This window comes from Anomaloglossus baeobatrachus, chromosome 1 (genome assembly GCF_048569485.1).
Source record: "Anomaloglossus baeobatrachus isolate aAnoBae1 chromosome 1, aAnoBae1.hap1, whole genome shotgun sequence".
Lineage (NCBI taxonomy): Eukaryota > Metazoa > Chordata > Amphibia > Anura > Aromobatidae > Anomaloglossus > Anomaloglossus baeobatrachus.
The window spans coordinates 378,265,587-378,278,185 of NC_134353.1; the positions used below are offsets into that span (position 1 = coordinate 378,265,587).

At 41.9% G+C, this 12,599-nt stretch overlaps 1 protein-coding gene across 3 annotated transcripts in view; it reads right to left on the minus strand.

Moving 5' to 3' along the window:
• The window catches only part of CHAF1A (chromatin assembly factor 1 subunit A), a 221,829-nt gene that overhangs the window by 96,197 nt on the left and 113,033 nt on the right, over window positions 1-12,599 (minus strand). For all 3 annotated transcript variants that reach the window (XM_075352508.1, XM_075352507.1, XM_075352506.1), the window contains exon 7: window positions 6,991-7,211. In XM_075352508.1, coding sequence (XP_075208623.1) covers window positions 6,991-7,211 — 221 coding nt within the window. The remainder of the gene's footprint in view (window positions 1-6,990; window positions 7,212-12,599) is intronic.

A 12,599-nucleotide genomic window follows, 5' to 3' on the forward strand; every position in this document is an offset into this window, starting at 1 on the left:
GAGAACATTTATTGAGCAAAGCTTCACACAGACGGAAATCACCCAGTTAATTAAAGCATTTGAACACACGTCTTGGTATTGTGTGGAAGACATTGCAGGGACACTAGGGACACTGAAGGCAGGGAGCATCCAAAGGACCAACTGAAGGGAACAAATATGTTAGTTTGTTAAGTTAAAAGGAAATTATTGTTAAGATAATTCTATGGAGATGAAATTGTTGTGACAATGAAAAAGAAAATGATGTAACAGAAGCATTGTACAATCCGGAGAAATTTCATGGAATGTAACATGTTCTTGTGTTGATGATATGTGCTTCCTGACATCAAGTATAATATGTTTAAAAAAAAAAAAGTTGAAAACTGGGCTAAATTTTTTTTTACCCCCCTAGATGAACTATTTGACAGATGCAGCTTGTAATGTGGGGGTGAGGGTTATTTATGTGTGGGGGGGGGGGGGAGGAACCTGCTATTCTGGCATGTTCATGGCCATGCTAATGTGACATGCAACCCTCAACCATTCCAGCTAAATCTGAACTGCAATATGGTGCTGCTTTCTTTCTGAGCTTTGGGGCTCCTAGAGGTTTTCCCTTACATAACTTGATTGTGGGGTGCAAGTAAGTTGCCATGGAGGCAGTTATTGTGCTGAAAGCACCCATGGCTGCCATGCTTGTACCCCCTGTGAAGCCCTTCAGTTTAGGTATACAATGACGTAAATAGAACAAGTAATCAATGTAAATGGCATATAAATAAAGTTAAAAAACATTTAAAAATCATCCCCCAACTTGTGCAAACAAATGTGGAGGAAAAACTCAGCACTATTCATTAACCCAGGGCATGGAATGTAAACGCTCACAATGAAAGATGACAAAGAACAAGAAAACTGTGGTGCTCATCTACGAAGTCCAAGAATTCAACAGAAAAATAATCAATATGAAAGAGATGCAATGACACGCAAAATCTGGAATAAAACTTTGTCTTTACTGGATTTAACCATGTTACCCCGAGCCCTGTGTCAGCTTTCCTAATCAAGACTTTTTTTCCCCCCCAATTCTGACCAGCATCACTTTATGAACTCTGAAACGCTTCAAAAAGGAACCCAGTGATTCGGAGACTGTTTTTGTCACATATCGTATTTCATGTTTGTGATAAATTTAGGACAATATATTTTGCATTTATTTTGTGAAAATAAGAAATTTGGCGAAGATTTCACAAATTTTCAAACATTAAGTTTTTAGGTCCTTAACCCCATTTTCACCTTCATGACCTGGCCATTTTTTGCAATTCTGACCAGTGTCATTTTAAAGTTATAACTCTGGAACGCTTCAACGGATCCTGGTGATTGAGATGGTTTTCATGACAGGTTGTCATGGGAAAATTAGGATTAAACTTTGCGAAGGACGTATGAATCAAGAAACATACAAAGTTATCCTGGAAAAACAGTTGCTTCCTTCTGCTCAGGCAATGTCCCCCAAGGACAATGTGCCATGCCACACAGCTAGGTCAATCAATGTGTGGATGAAGGATCACCACATCACAACCCTGTCATGGCCAGTCCAATCTCCAAACCTGAACCCCATTGAAAACCTCTGGGATGTAATAAAGCGAAAGATGGATAGTCACAAGCCAAACAAAGAAGAACTGCTTACATTTTTGCACCAGGAGTGGCATAAGGTCACCCAAAAGCAGTGTGAAAGATTGGTAGAAAGCAGCCAACACACACGTAAGCTGTTTTTACAAATCATGGTTATTGCACAAAATATTGATTACTGAACTCTTCCTCAGTTAAATTAGTATTGTTGTTTCTAAATTATTATGAAAATATTTTCTTTGCATTATTTGAGGTCTGAAAGCAATGCATTGTTTTGTATTTTGACCATTTCTCATTTTCAGAAAATTAATACAAAACTTATTGCTTGGCAATTTGGAGACGTCAGTAGTTAATAGAAAGAAAAAAAAAAAAAAAAGTTTACATTTTACTCAAATATACCTATAAAAGAAAAAAAAAAAATAGAAAAACTGACAATTTTGCAGTTATCTTTTAATTTTTTCCAGAGCTGTACCTGCAGCGTCTGATTGATTGCTTGTGCTGATCAGAGTGATGCTTCACCGTTGTTCTGACCAGCAGAAATGCTGTGATACTGTGCGTGCTGACGCTCTACCACAGACCTGGGCAAGGGGCGGCCCGCAGGCCACATCCGGCCCGCCTACTCTCTGTGACCGGTCCGCCCGTCTTCAGCCGGTGCAGTGGAGCCGGGCTGCAGCGTGCCGAGCAGGGAGAGATCCTGTGCAGGTCCGCACAGTAAGTGCAGGCAGCAGAACTCAGGAGTCTTTCCTCTGTTCCCTGCCGGCACTAATTGTCAGTGACACACGCGCGCTCTGACGTTGTCAGTACTGCGCTGCGTGTGTCATTTCAAAAGTTCCCGCCCGCCCTGCAGGAGAAGGAGCAGCACAGCAGACGGAATAATTCATGCTGCAGGACCTGCGATGACATCACGCCCATGTGACTGTGTGGGAGGAGACACAGGATGCCGGGCAGAAAGCAAAGATACTGAATCCTGAAGGAGATGTGGACACATGATAACTGGTAATAAGAAAAGAGGGGACATGAGAGGGAGGGGGCTGCAGGGTGAGTGGCATATGAGGGAAGATGGAGCTGCAGGGTGAGGGGCATATAAGGGAAGATGGAGCTGCAGGGTGAGTGGCATATGAGGGAAGATGGAGCTGCAGGGTGAGTGGCATATGAGGGAAGATGGAGCTGCAGGGTGAGTGGCATATGTGGGAACATGGAGCTGCAGGGTGAGTGGCATATGAGGGAAGATGGAGCTGCAGGGTGAGTGGCATATGAGGGAAGATGGAGCTGCAGGGTGAGTGGCATATGAGGGAAGATGGAGCTGCAGGGTGAGTGGCATATGAGGGAAGATGGAGTTGCAGGGTGAGTGGCATATGAGGGAAGATGGAGTTGCAGGGTGAGGGGCATATAAGGGAAGATGGAGTTGCAGGGTGAGTGGCATATGAGGGAAGATGGAGTTGCAGGGTGAGTGGCATATGAGGGAAGATGGAGTTGCAGGGTGAGTGGCATATGAGGAAAGATGGAGTTGCAGGGTGAGTGGCATATGAGGGAAGATGGAGTTGCAGGGTGAGTGGTATATGTGGGAAGATGGAGTTGCAGGGTGAGTGGCATATGAGGGAAGATGGAGTTGCAGAGTGAGTGGTATATGTGGGAAGATGGAGTTGCAGGGTGAGTGGCATATGAGGGCTGCAGACTGACAGAAGGATGTGAAGGGGTGCAGAGTGTTTGAGAGGGGTAAGTTGGTGTACAGGCAGGGTGAGATATGTGGGCAGGGTGTGTGACATATCGTGGTGTAGTGTGTGTGATCTGGGGGGTGCAGGTTGTATGGGTAGCAGGGTGTGTGAGATATGGGGGTGTAGTGTGTGTGATATGGGGGTGCAGGCTGTATGGGGTGTAGTGTGTGATATGGGGGTGCAGGCTGTATGGGGAGCAGGGTGTGCAACATATGGGGGTGTAGTATATTACAGGTGTGCTATATGGAGGTGTATATAGTGGTGTAGTATATGGGGGGTATAGTGATCTAGTATATTACAGGTGTGCTATATGGGGGTGTAGTATATTACAGGTGTGCTATATGGAGGTGTATATAGTGGTGTAGTATATGGGGGGTATAGTGATCTAGTATATTACAGGTGTGCTATATGGAGGTGTAGTATATTACAGGTGTACTATATGGGGGTGTACTATATTACAGGTGTAGTATATGGGGTGTAGTGATGTAGTATATTACAGGTGTACTATATGGAGGTGTAGTATATTACAGGTGTACTATATGGAGTTGTAGTATATTACAGGTGTGCTATATGGAGGTGTAGTATATTACAGGTGTACTATATGGGGGTGTACTATATTACAGGTGTAGTATATGGGGTATAGTGGTGTACTATATTACAGGTGTAGTATATGGGGTATAGTGATGTAGTATATTACAGGTGTACTATATGGAGGTGTAGTATATTACAGGTGTGCTATATGGAGGTGTAGTATATTACAGGTGTAGTATATGGGGTGCAGTGATGTAGTATATTACAGGTGTGCTATATGGAGGTGTATATTACAGGTGTGCTATATAGGGGTGTAGTGATGTAGTATATTACAGATGTACTATATGGGGGTGTAATATATTACAGGTGTAGTATATGGGGTGTAGTGATGTAGTATATTACAGGTGTGCTATATGGAGGTGTAGTATATTACAGGTGTGCTATATGGAGGTGTAGTATATTACAGGTGTACTATATGGGGGTGTACTATATTACAGGTGTAGTATATGGGGTGTAGTGATGTAGTATATTACAGGTGTGCTATATGGAGGTGTAGTATATTACAGGTGTGCTATATGGATGTGTAGTATATTACAGGTGTACTATATGGGGGTGTACTATATTACAGGTGTAGTATATGGGGTGTAGTGATGTAGTATATTACAGGTGTACTATATGGAGGTGTGGTGTAGTATATTACAGGTGTACTATATGGAGGTGTAGTATATTACAGGTGTAGTATATGTGGTGTAGTGATGTAGTATATTACAGGTGTGCTATATGGAGGTGTATATTACAGGTGTGCTATATAGGGGTGTAGTGATGTAGTATATTACAGGTGTACTATATGGGGGTGTACTATATTACAGGTGTAGTATATGGGGTGTAGTGATGTAGTATATTACAGGTGTGCTATATGGAGGTGTAGTATATTACAGGTGTACTATATTACAGGTGTAGTATATGGGGTGTAGTGATGTAGTATATTACAGGTGTATATAGGGGTGTAGTATATTACAGGTGTACTATATGGAGGTGTAGTATATTACAGGTGTAGTATATGGGGTGTAGTGATGTAGTATATTACAGGTGTGCTATATGGAGGTGTATATTACAGGTGTGCTATATAGGGGTGTAGTGATGTAGTATATTACAGGTGTACTATATGGGGGTGTACTATATTACAGGTGTAGTATATGGGGTGTAGTGATGTAGTATATTACAGGTGTGCTATATGGAGGTGTAGTATATTACAGGTGTGCTATATGGAGGTGTAGTATATTACAGGTGTACTATATGGGGGTGTACTATATTACAGGTGTAGTATATGGGGTGTAGTGATATAGTATATTACAGGTGTACTATATGGAGGTGTAGTATATTACAGGTGTACTATATGGAGGTGTAGTATATTACAGGTGTACTATATGGAGGTGTAGTATATTACAGGTGTAGTATATGGGGTGTAGTGATGTAGTATATTACAGGTGTGCTATATGGAGGTGTATATTACAGGTGTGCTATATAGGGGTGTAGTGATGTAGTATATTACAGGTGTACTATATGGGGGTGTAATATATTACAGGTGTAGTATATGGGGTGTAGTGATTTAGTATATTACAGGTGTGCTATATGGAGGTGTAGTATATTACAGGTGTACTATATGGGGGTGTACTATATTACAGGTGTAGTATATGGGGTGTAGTGATGTAGTATATTACAGGTGTATATAGGGGTGTAGTATATTACAGGTGTACTATATGGAGGTGTAGTATATTACAGGTGTACTATATGGAGTTGTAGTATATTACAGGTGTGCTATATGGAGGTGTAGTATATTACAGGTGTACTATATGGGGGTGTACTATATTACAGGTGTAGTATATGGGGTATAGTGATGTAGTATATTACAGGTGTACTATATGGAGTTGTAGTATATTACAGGTGTGCTATACGGAGGTGTAGTATATTACAGGTGTACTATATGGGGGTGTACTATATTACAGGTGTAGTATATGGGGTATAGTGATGTAGTATATTACAGGTGTACTATATGGAGGTGCAGTATATTACAGGTGTACTATATTACAGGTGTAGTATATTACAGGTGTACTATATGGAGGTGTACTATATTACAGGTGTAGTATATAGGGGTGTAATGATGTAGTATATCGGAGGTGTATTATATAGTGGTGCAGTATAATACAGGTGTATATGGGGGTGTAGTATATTACAGGTATATGGAGGGAGTGTAGTATAATACAGGTGTAGTATATAGGGGTGTAGTGGTGTAGTTTATTACAGATGTAGTATATGGAGGGGGTGTAGTAATGTAGTATATTGGGTAGAACTGAGGTAATTATATTAGTCCGGCCCTCTAAACCAATCCCAATTTCTCATGCGGCCCCATGGGAAAATTAATTGCCCACCCCTGCTCTACCAGCATTCACAGGAAGAGAGTCATGACAGCAACAGGGGGTCAATCTGACTTCGCATTGTCATGGCAACCAGTGATCGCATCGGGGCCACCGATGGCAGTGAGGAACAGTGTGATCCCAGCGGGAGTGTGTTAGATCGCGCTGTCAGTGCGATCTAAGGGGAATTCACCTGTGCCTGTTAGCGGCATATGTCTGCTGATCAGATCATCAGACGTGCGAGTAAATGAGGAGATATTCTTTTATACACAATTTTTCTCGTGAAGGGGTTAAATAGTGACAGTTGCGATCCTAGCGGGTTTTGAGTGCCATATACAACTGGATGATTGTTTGATTTTGTAGTTTGGACGAATGATTTTTATCCCCCCCCCCCCCACCCCAAAGAAAAGAGAAAAAAAAAAAAAAAAAAAAAAAAAGAAGAATACAAGATTTCTCCCATGGGTAAAGGCGTTTTTTTTCAGGGATTTCCTTCACCTCTTAACCACTGCCAATACATTTTAAAATGGTGGTGGTTAAACGTAATTACTCCTTACTGCAGTTTTAAAAACTACAGTAATACAGAATAGCGCCACCCCGTGTGGGGGGGGGGGGGCGGGGGAACGATGTTGAACACCTGTAAACTAGATCCATAAAGTATGCCATGAGCACCATCGTTAGTGGACACCTATAGGTGATAAAATAATTTACCACATTTATGGTGCAGAATTCAGATCATAACTCACCTGGTTACATTTGGCAGTTGAGGCATTCTAGTCTGTCCCATTCGTCTTGGATTCCTCCCTTTTAATTCCTTCAAAAATAAGGATTCAGAGTCTTGGTCTTGCAGAAGCTTATCTAATCTGTCTGAAGTTTCCTGTTCAAATTCAACCCGACACAAAGGAGCAACAGCCATGTTCTTCTTTATTTCAAATGGAGCAAACTTCCCACACGATTGGGCAAATGTCTAAAATAGAGGATAAAATCAGGCTTTTCTTAGACAAAGACCAACATTTCTGAAATACTCAGAGGTTGTAATGGAGAAAGGCCAGTTTCCAGGCATGTGAAACTGAATACAGCGGGTCAAAAAAGTAGTGAAGAGGTCAAAAATTTTCCAAGACCATATTTCTAATAAGGTGCTATTCACATACTGTAAACAAAAAGTGAAAACCCCACATTTTTAATTTTCCTTTTTCCTTGTGGAGAGCGACATGCCAGAATGAAGAGGCTTAATATGCATATTTAAATTTCCCTGAGGAGCATGCACGGCGTTTAAGTCTCCTGTAGGCCCCCTTCAGACGTCCGTGTCTCCAGTACGTCTTTGGTCCGTTTCCTCACGTGTCGGAGACATGGGCACTCATTGACCATTTAAAAATCAATGGGTCAGTGCTCACGTGCGTGTTTTGCCATGGACCGTGTGGAGCATACGTGTGCTCTACACGTACACATGTCAGTTCTTCTCCAGTATCACGGGTGTCACACTGAGCGCACGGATGTGACACGCACTGGAGAAAAAAAAAAACGTGTGCCTGTGAAATAATTTCTATACTCACCTTCTCCAGCCCTGCTGTCTCTGCCGTTGCTGTCACTTGCTTCCGACCGCCGCTCACTATGCTCATTGCATATTCACTTCACTTTGGCCGGAAGCAGCAGCAGCGGGGAGTCGGCAGAACCGGAGACCGAAGATCAGCACCAGGGACAGGTGAAAAGAAAGTTCCTTTTCTCCGTCTGTTATCACAGATAACACACGGAGAACACATGTGTACCATAAACACAGCACACTGAGGGCAATACGCACCTTTGACACGTCCGTGAAAAACGTGCGTGATTTCACGGTCGTGTGATGGAGGCCTAAAGGGAATCTGTCAGCAGGTTTTTGCTACCTCTTGAGTGCAGCATAATGTAGGCAAGGAGGTTCTGAATCTCAACGATGCGTCACTTAGATTACTGGATGAAGCAGTTCTTACACAATCAGAATTTTTAGATTTAATCATATAGCAGAGGCCAGAGGGCTGTCCCGGACCACACCAGGCTTTCTAAAGAGATTGCACATTGATAGTGGGGTGCCAATCACAGCAGGGAGCAGGTTGGAATGTCAGTACTCTAATGATAAGGGTCCTGCTGTTTAAACAAACATAGCAAACAAAAGATTGTCTGACAAAATAGGCATGCCTGAACTTTGCTAACACTTCCAGCATGCTGGCTTCAGCTTGCATAGCAAAAACCTGCTGACAGATTCCCTTTAAATCTTCAGACCTGGCTTGTCTCCTTCCACAAAAAGAAAACAGCCATTAGATCCCATTCTAAGTCTCTCCCCTAGCCAAATCAGATTTTATACTTTGCCCTGATTAGCGGGAAAACTCTGAAATTCCATGTCTGCTAATTGAGTCTGGTTTTGCTTATGTCCTAAATCATAAGGCAAGGAGAGCAGGGCAGTTCAAAGGACCACAATGATTGCTTGTGTGGATGACAGACGCGTTATCGACACTGGGCGGGATAGAAGGACTGAGATCGCAGCACAGTGTAGGCACCGGACCGGAGAGCAGTGACACACATCGGACCGGACTGCCCCTAGGTGAGTATTATAGAAGTGTTGGTTTTTTTTTTTTTTTTAAGTTCTACACAGCGGCCTGAGCTCTTATATAAAACATATTAGAATGCTGTGTATAAGAGCTCACATGAGGTAGCTGCAGCTTATAGTTGCCAAATCTTGTAACTGGTTCTCTTTAAAGGGTCAATACTGACTTAGGATTGCCATTTCCAAAAAGTGGCACTAGAGTTCAAGTCCTCTCTTTGTCTTCAGAGGTAATTTTCATATTTAATTTCCCAGAGGAAAATGCGAGGAGTTTAAGGCTCCTCATACTGGCACGTCACTCTTCACAAGGAGAAAACTTACCACTTAGATCACCAGATACTGGTAACAACAAGTCCAATCTACACAGTCAAAGAAATCAAACCCTTGATGCCCATAAATTTAGTGATGTGTAATAATGAGAAATGACAGGGAAAAGTATTGAACACGTGAAGAAAGATGCAAGACGACATGTAAAAGTAATGACACCGGCTGAAATCTGTCATGTAATTAAAAAGCAATCCTGACAAATCGTGAAAAATAATAGCTGGTTAAATTGATGGGCTATAAAAATGGGTCTTATTACCAAGGTGCCACACAAGAAACATCTCATGATTGGTATAACTAGTGAACTGTCTCAAGACCTTTGCAACCTTATTTGAAGTGGAAAGATCATTTCACCATAACCCGGCCATGACTAGGTGCTGTCATAGGTGAGATAGTCCTGTGGTGTCCGGCTGCAGAAGAGGACAGCGTTTGGCTAAGCAAACTGTTGCACTATAACACTTTGATCTGCCTTGTTCAAGGCAGATCAAAGTGCGCCTGCACAGGACCTCAATGCCGGCACGTTTGCATGACATAGGACGCATCATGCCCCCTCGGCTTCAGGAGGAGGACAAAGATGGCCAAAAGACAAGTCTCGGACCCGGAGAATGGAGACACCCATCTGACCCGTCTGCACCATACCGATCGTTTAGGTGAGTATTATAAAGTCATTTTTATGTTCTACACAGCGGCCTAGGCTTTTATATAGAGCATGTTAGAATGCTGTACATAAGAGCCTAGTGGTTTTTGCCGCAGCTTATAGTCACTAAATCTGGTGACAGGTTCCCTTTAACAAAAGGACCGTTACGCTTTAAAAGGGATTCTCCACTTGACAACCTTGTCTTAATCAGCATGTTTGCCCCCATTAAAATAAAGCTTGTACTCGTGTCCAGTGCCATACCAGCGATGGCTTCACTCTCCTCGCCTTCGGATAAATCAAACGTCAAAAAGGAAGTCAGGGCTGTGACTGGCCGCTCACTTCCTCTTGATGTTTAATACGTCCAAAAGGGAGCACAAACGTTATTTTAATGGGGGCAAGCATGGTGATTGAGAAAAGGTTGTCAGTAGTGCACAACCCCTTTAAGGACAATTTGCTGTAAGTGAACTTATAAAGTGAACTATCCAATAAAAAGGAAAAACCACTGCTTGAACAGGTGTCCAAAACTTTAACTGGTACTGCAGTAGAAATGGAAGAACGGCACTCCTGGAGATAGGATTGGTGCTAGAATAGGGTTAACTCGTAAAATTAAATTAAAGAATCTGGCACTCAAATGTATTGGAAGAAAAAAAAAAAAAAAGATCCCTTTAACCCCTTCACTACCTTGGACGGATCTATCCGTCTAGGATCGTGTCCCGTTAAGCCCTGGCGGCGGTAGGCACACATATCAGCTGTTTTCAACAGCTGACGTGTGCCTGCATGTTGCGAGTGATCACGTGACGTTCGGTGGTTGCCATCGTAGCACAGGGTCATGTGATGACGCCTGCAGCTACGAAGTTTCACTTTCGCTTTTCCTCGGCACGGAGCAGAGGGAAACCGGAAGTGACTGAATCTGCTGTTTACAGCTGTATAGCTGTGATCAGCAGATAGATAATAGCGATCGGATTGCTGATAGCTATAGCCCCCTAGGGGGACTAGTAAAATAAAAAAAAAAAAAAGTAAAAAAAACCTAAAAAGTTCAAATCACCCCCCTTTCACCCCATTGAAAATTAGAAGGTTAAAAAATAAATATACACATATTTGGTATCGCCGCGTTCAGAAATGCCCGATCAAAATATAAAATCAATTAATCTGATTGGTAAACGGCGTAGTGGCAAAAAAATTCCAAACGCCAAAATTATGTTTTTTGGTCACCGCATGTTTAACGCAAAATGCAATAACAGGCGATCAAAACGTAGCATCTGCGCAAAAATGGTACCATTAAAAATGTTAGCTCAAGACGCAAAAAATAAGCAGTCACTGAGCCATAGATCCCGAAAAATGAAAACGCTACGTGTTTCGGAAAATGGCGCAAAACATACGTCACTTTTATTGGACAAACTTGTGAATTTTTTTTAACCCCTTAGATACAAGTAAACCTATCCATGTTTGGTGTCTACAAACTCGCACCGACCTCAGGCATCACATAGATCCATCAGTTTTACCATATCGTGAATACGGTGAATAAAACATCCCAAAAACTATTGTGCGATCACACTTTTTTTGCAGTTTTTCCACACTTGGAATTTTTTTGCTGTTTTCCAGTACAATAAATGGTAAAAGCTATGGTTTCATTTAAAAGTACAACTCGTCCCGCAAAAAACAAGCCCTCATATGGCAAGATTCACGTGATAATAAAAAAAGTTACGGCTCTCGGAAGAAAAGGAGCAAAACACAAAAACGGAAAGTGCCCGGGGGCTGAAGGGGTCAATGGGTCGCACCATACAAAGCGTATTTTATACACTTTGTATGGTATGACCCATTAAAGGGATCTTTTTGTTTCATCCAATATGTTTGAGTGCTGCATTTTTTAATTTAATCTAACTGGTACTGTGTATTGATATAGATCGATCTATACATATATATCTCTACTGATTAATATAGCTAGAGATATAGCCATGTTAAAATTTAGATCCCCAAAAGTGCAAAAAAAACTAAAACCAAAGTGACAGAAAGTTACGGCTATTGAAAGACAGAGGCAAAAAAAATACCCATGGCAATACTCAGATGTCCTGTCCCATTGATATAGTTGAGCATATGCACACCCAAGATATAAAAAAGAATGTTTATTCCCAATAACATACATTTTATAGCATTTAGGAAAAAATTTATAGGAAAATTTTTAATTTATTCATATGCTGTACATTAAAAAAAAAAAAAACATATATAAAACATATATCCGACTAAGATGTAATTGGTGGAATATGTATTTAAATAATGATGGTCGAGCAGTACGGTGCTCGGTACGCGAAATAATGAGTGCACACTACTGCACGAGTGCTCATTACTAGAGTCAAGCAGGTCAGACACAGGCTGGCTCAACTCAAGTAACGAATATAATGAAAAGCAATGACTGGGTAGTTCAGCTCTCCACCCACGTACAGTCAGCAACAGAGCATTTCCAGAGGAGGGATGAAAGGTTATGTTTCTACACACTACATCCGAAAATAATGTTTTACCCTCAGTGAGAGCCAGAGACTGCAAGTAGCTCTCACTGGGGAGTCTGCTCACATTATTCAATGAAGCGAGCCTGTGCTTTGTGTTCGATGTTTCACGAACGGCACATCTGAGCGCCTGTGATACTCAGGAGAGCACCCTGATGCTTAGCCCACCCTTCACACAGTTTTTTGCCATCAGTCACAATCCATCTAATTTTGAAAAAAACGGATTCGGTGACTAATGCCACTGGATCAGTTTTTTTTCTCATTGACTTGTATTAGCGGCGGATGGCCTCACGTTTCATCCATCGTTCGACGGATCCG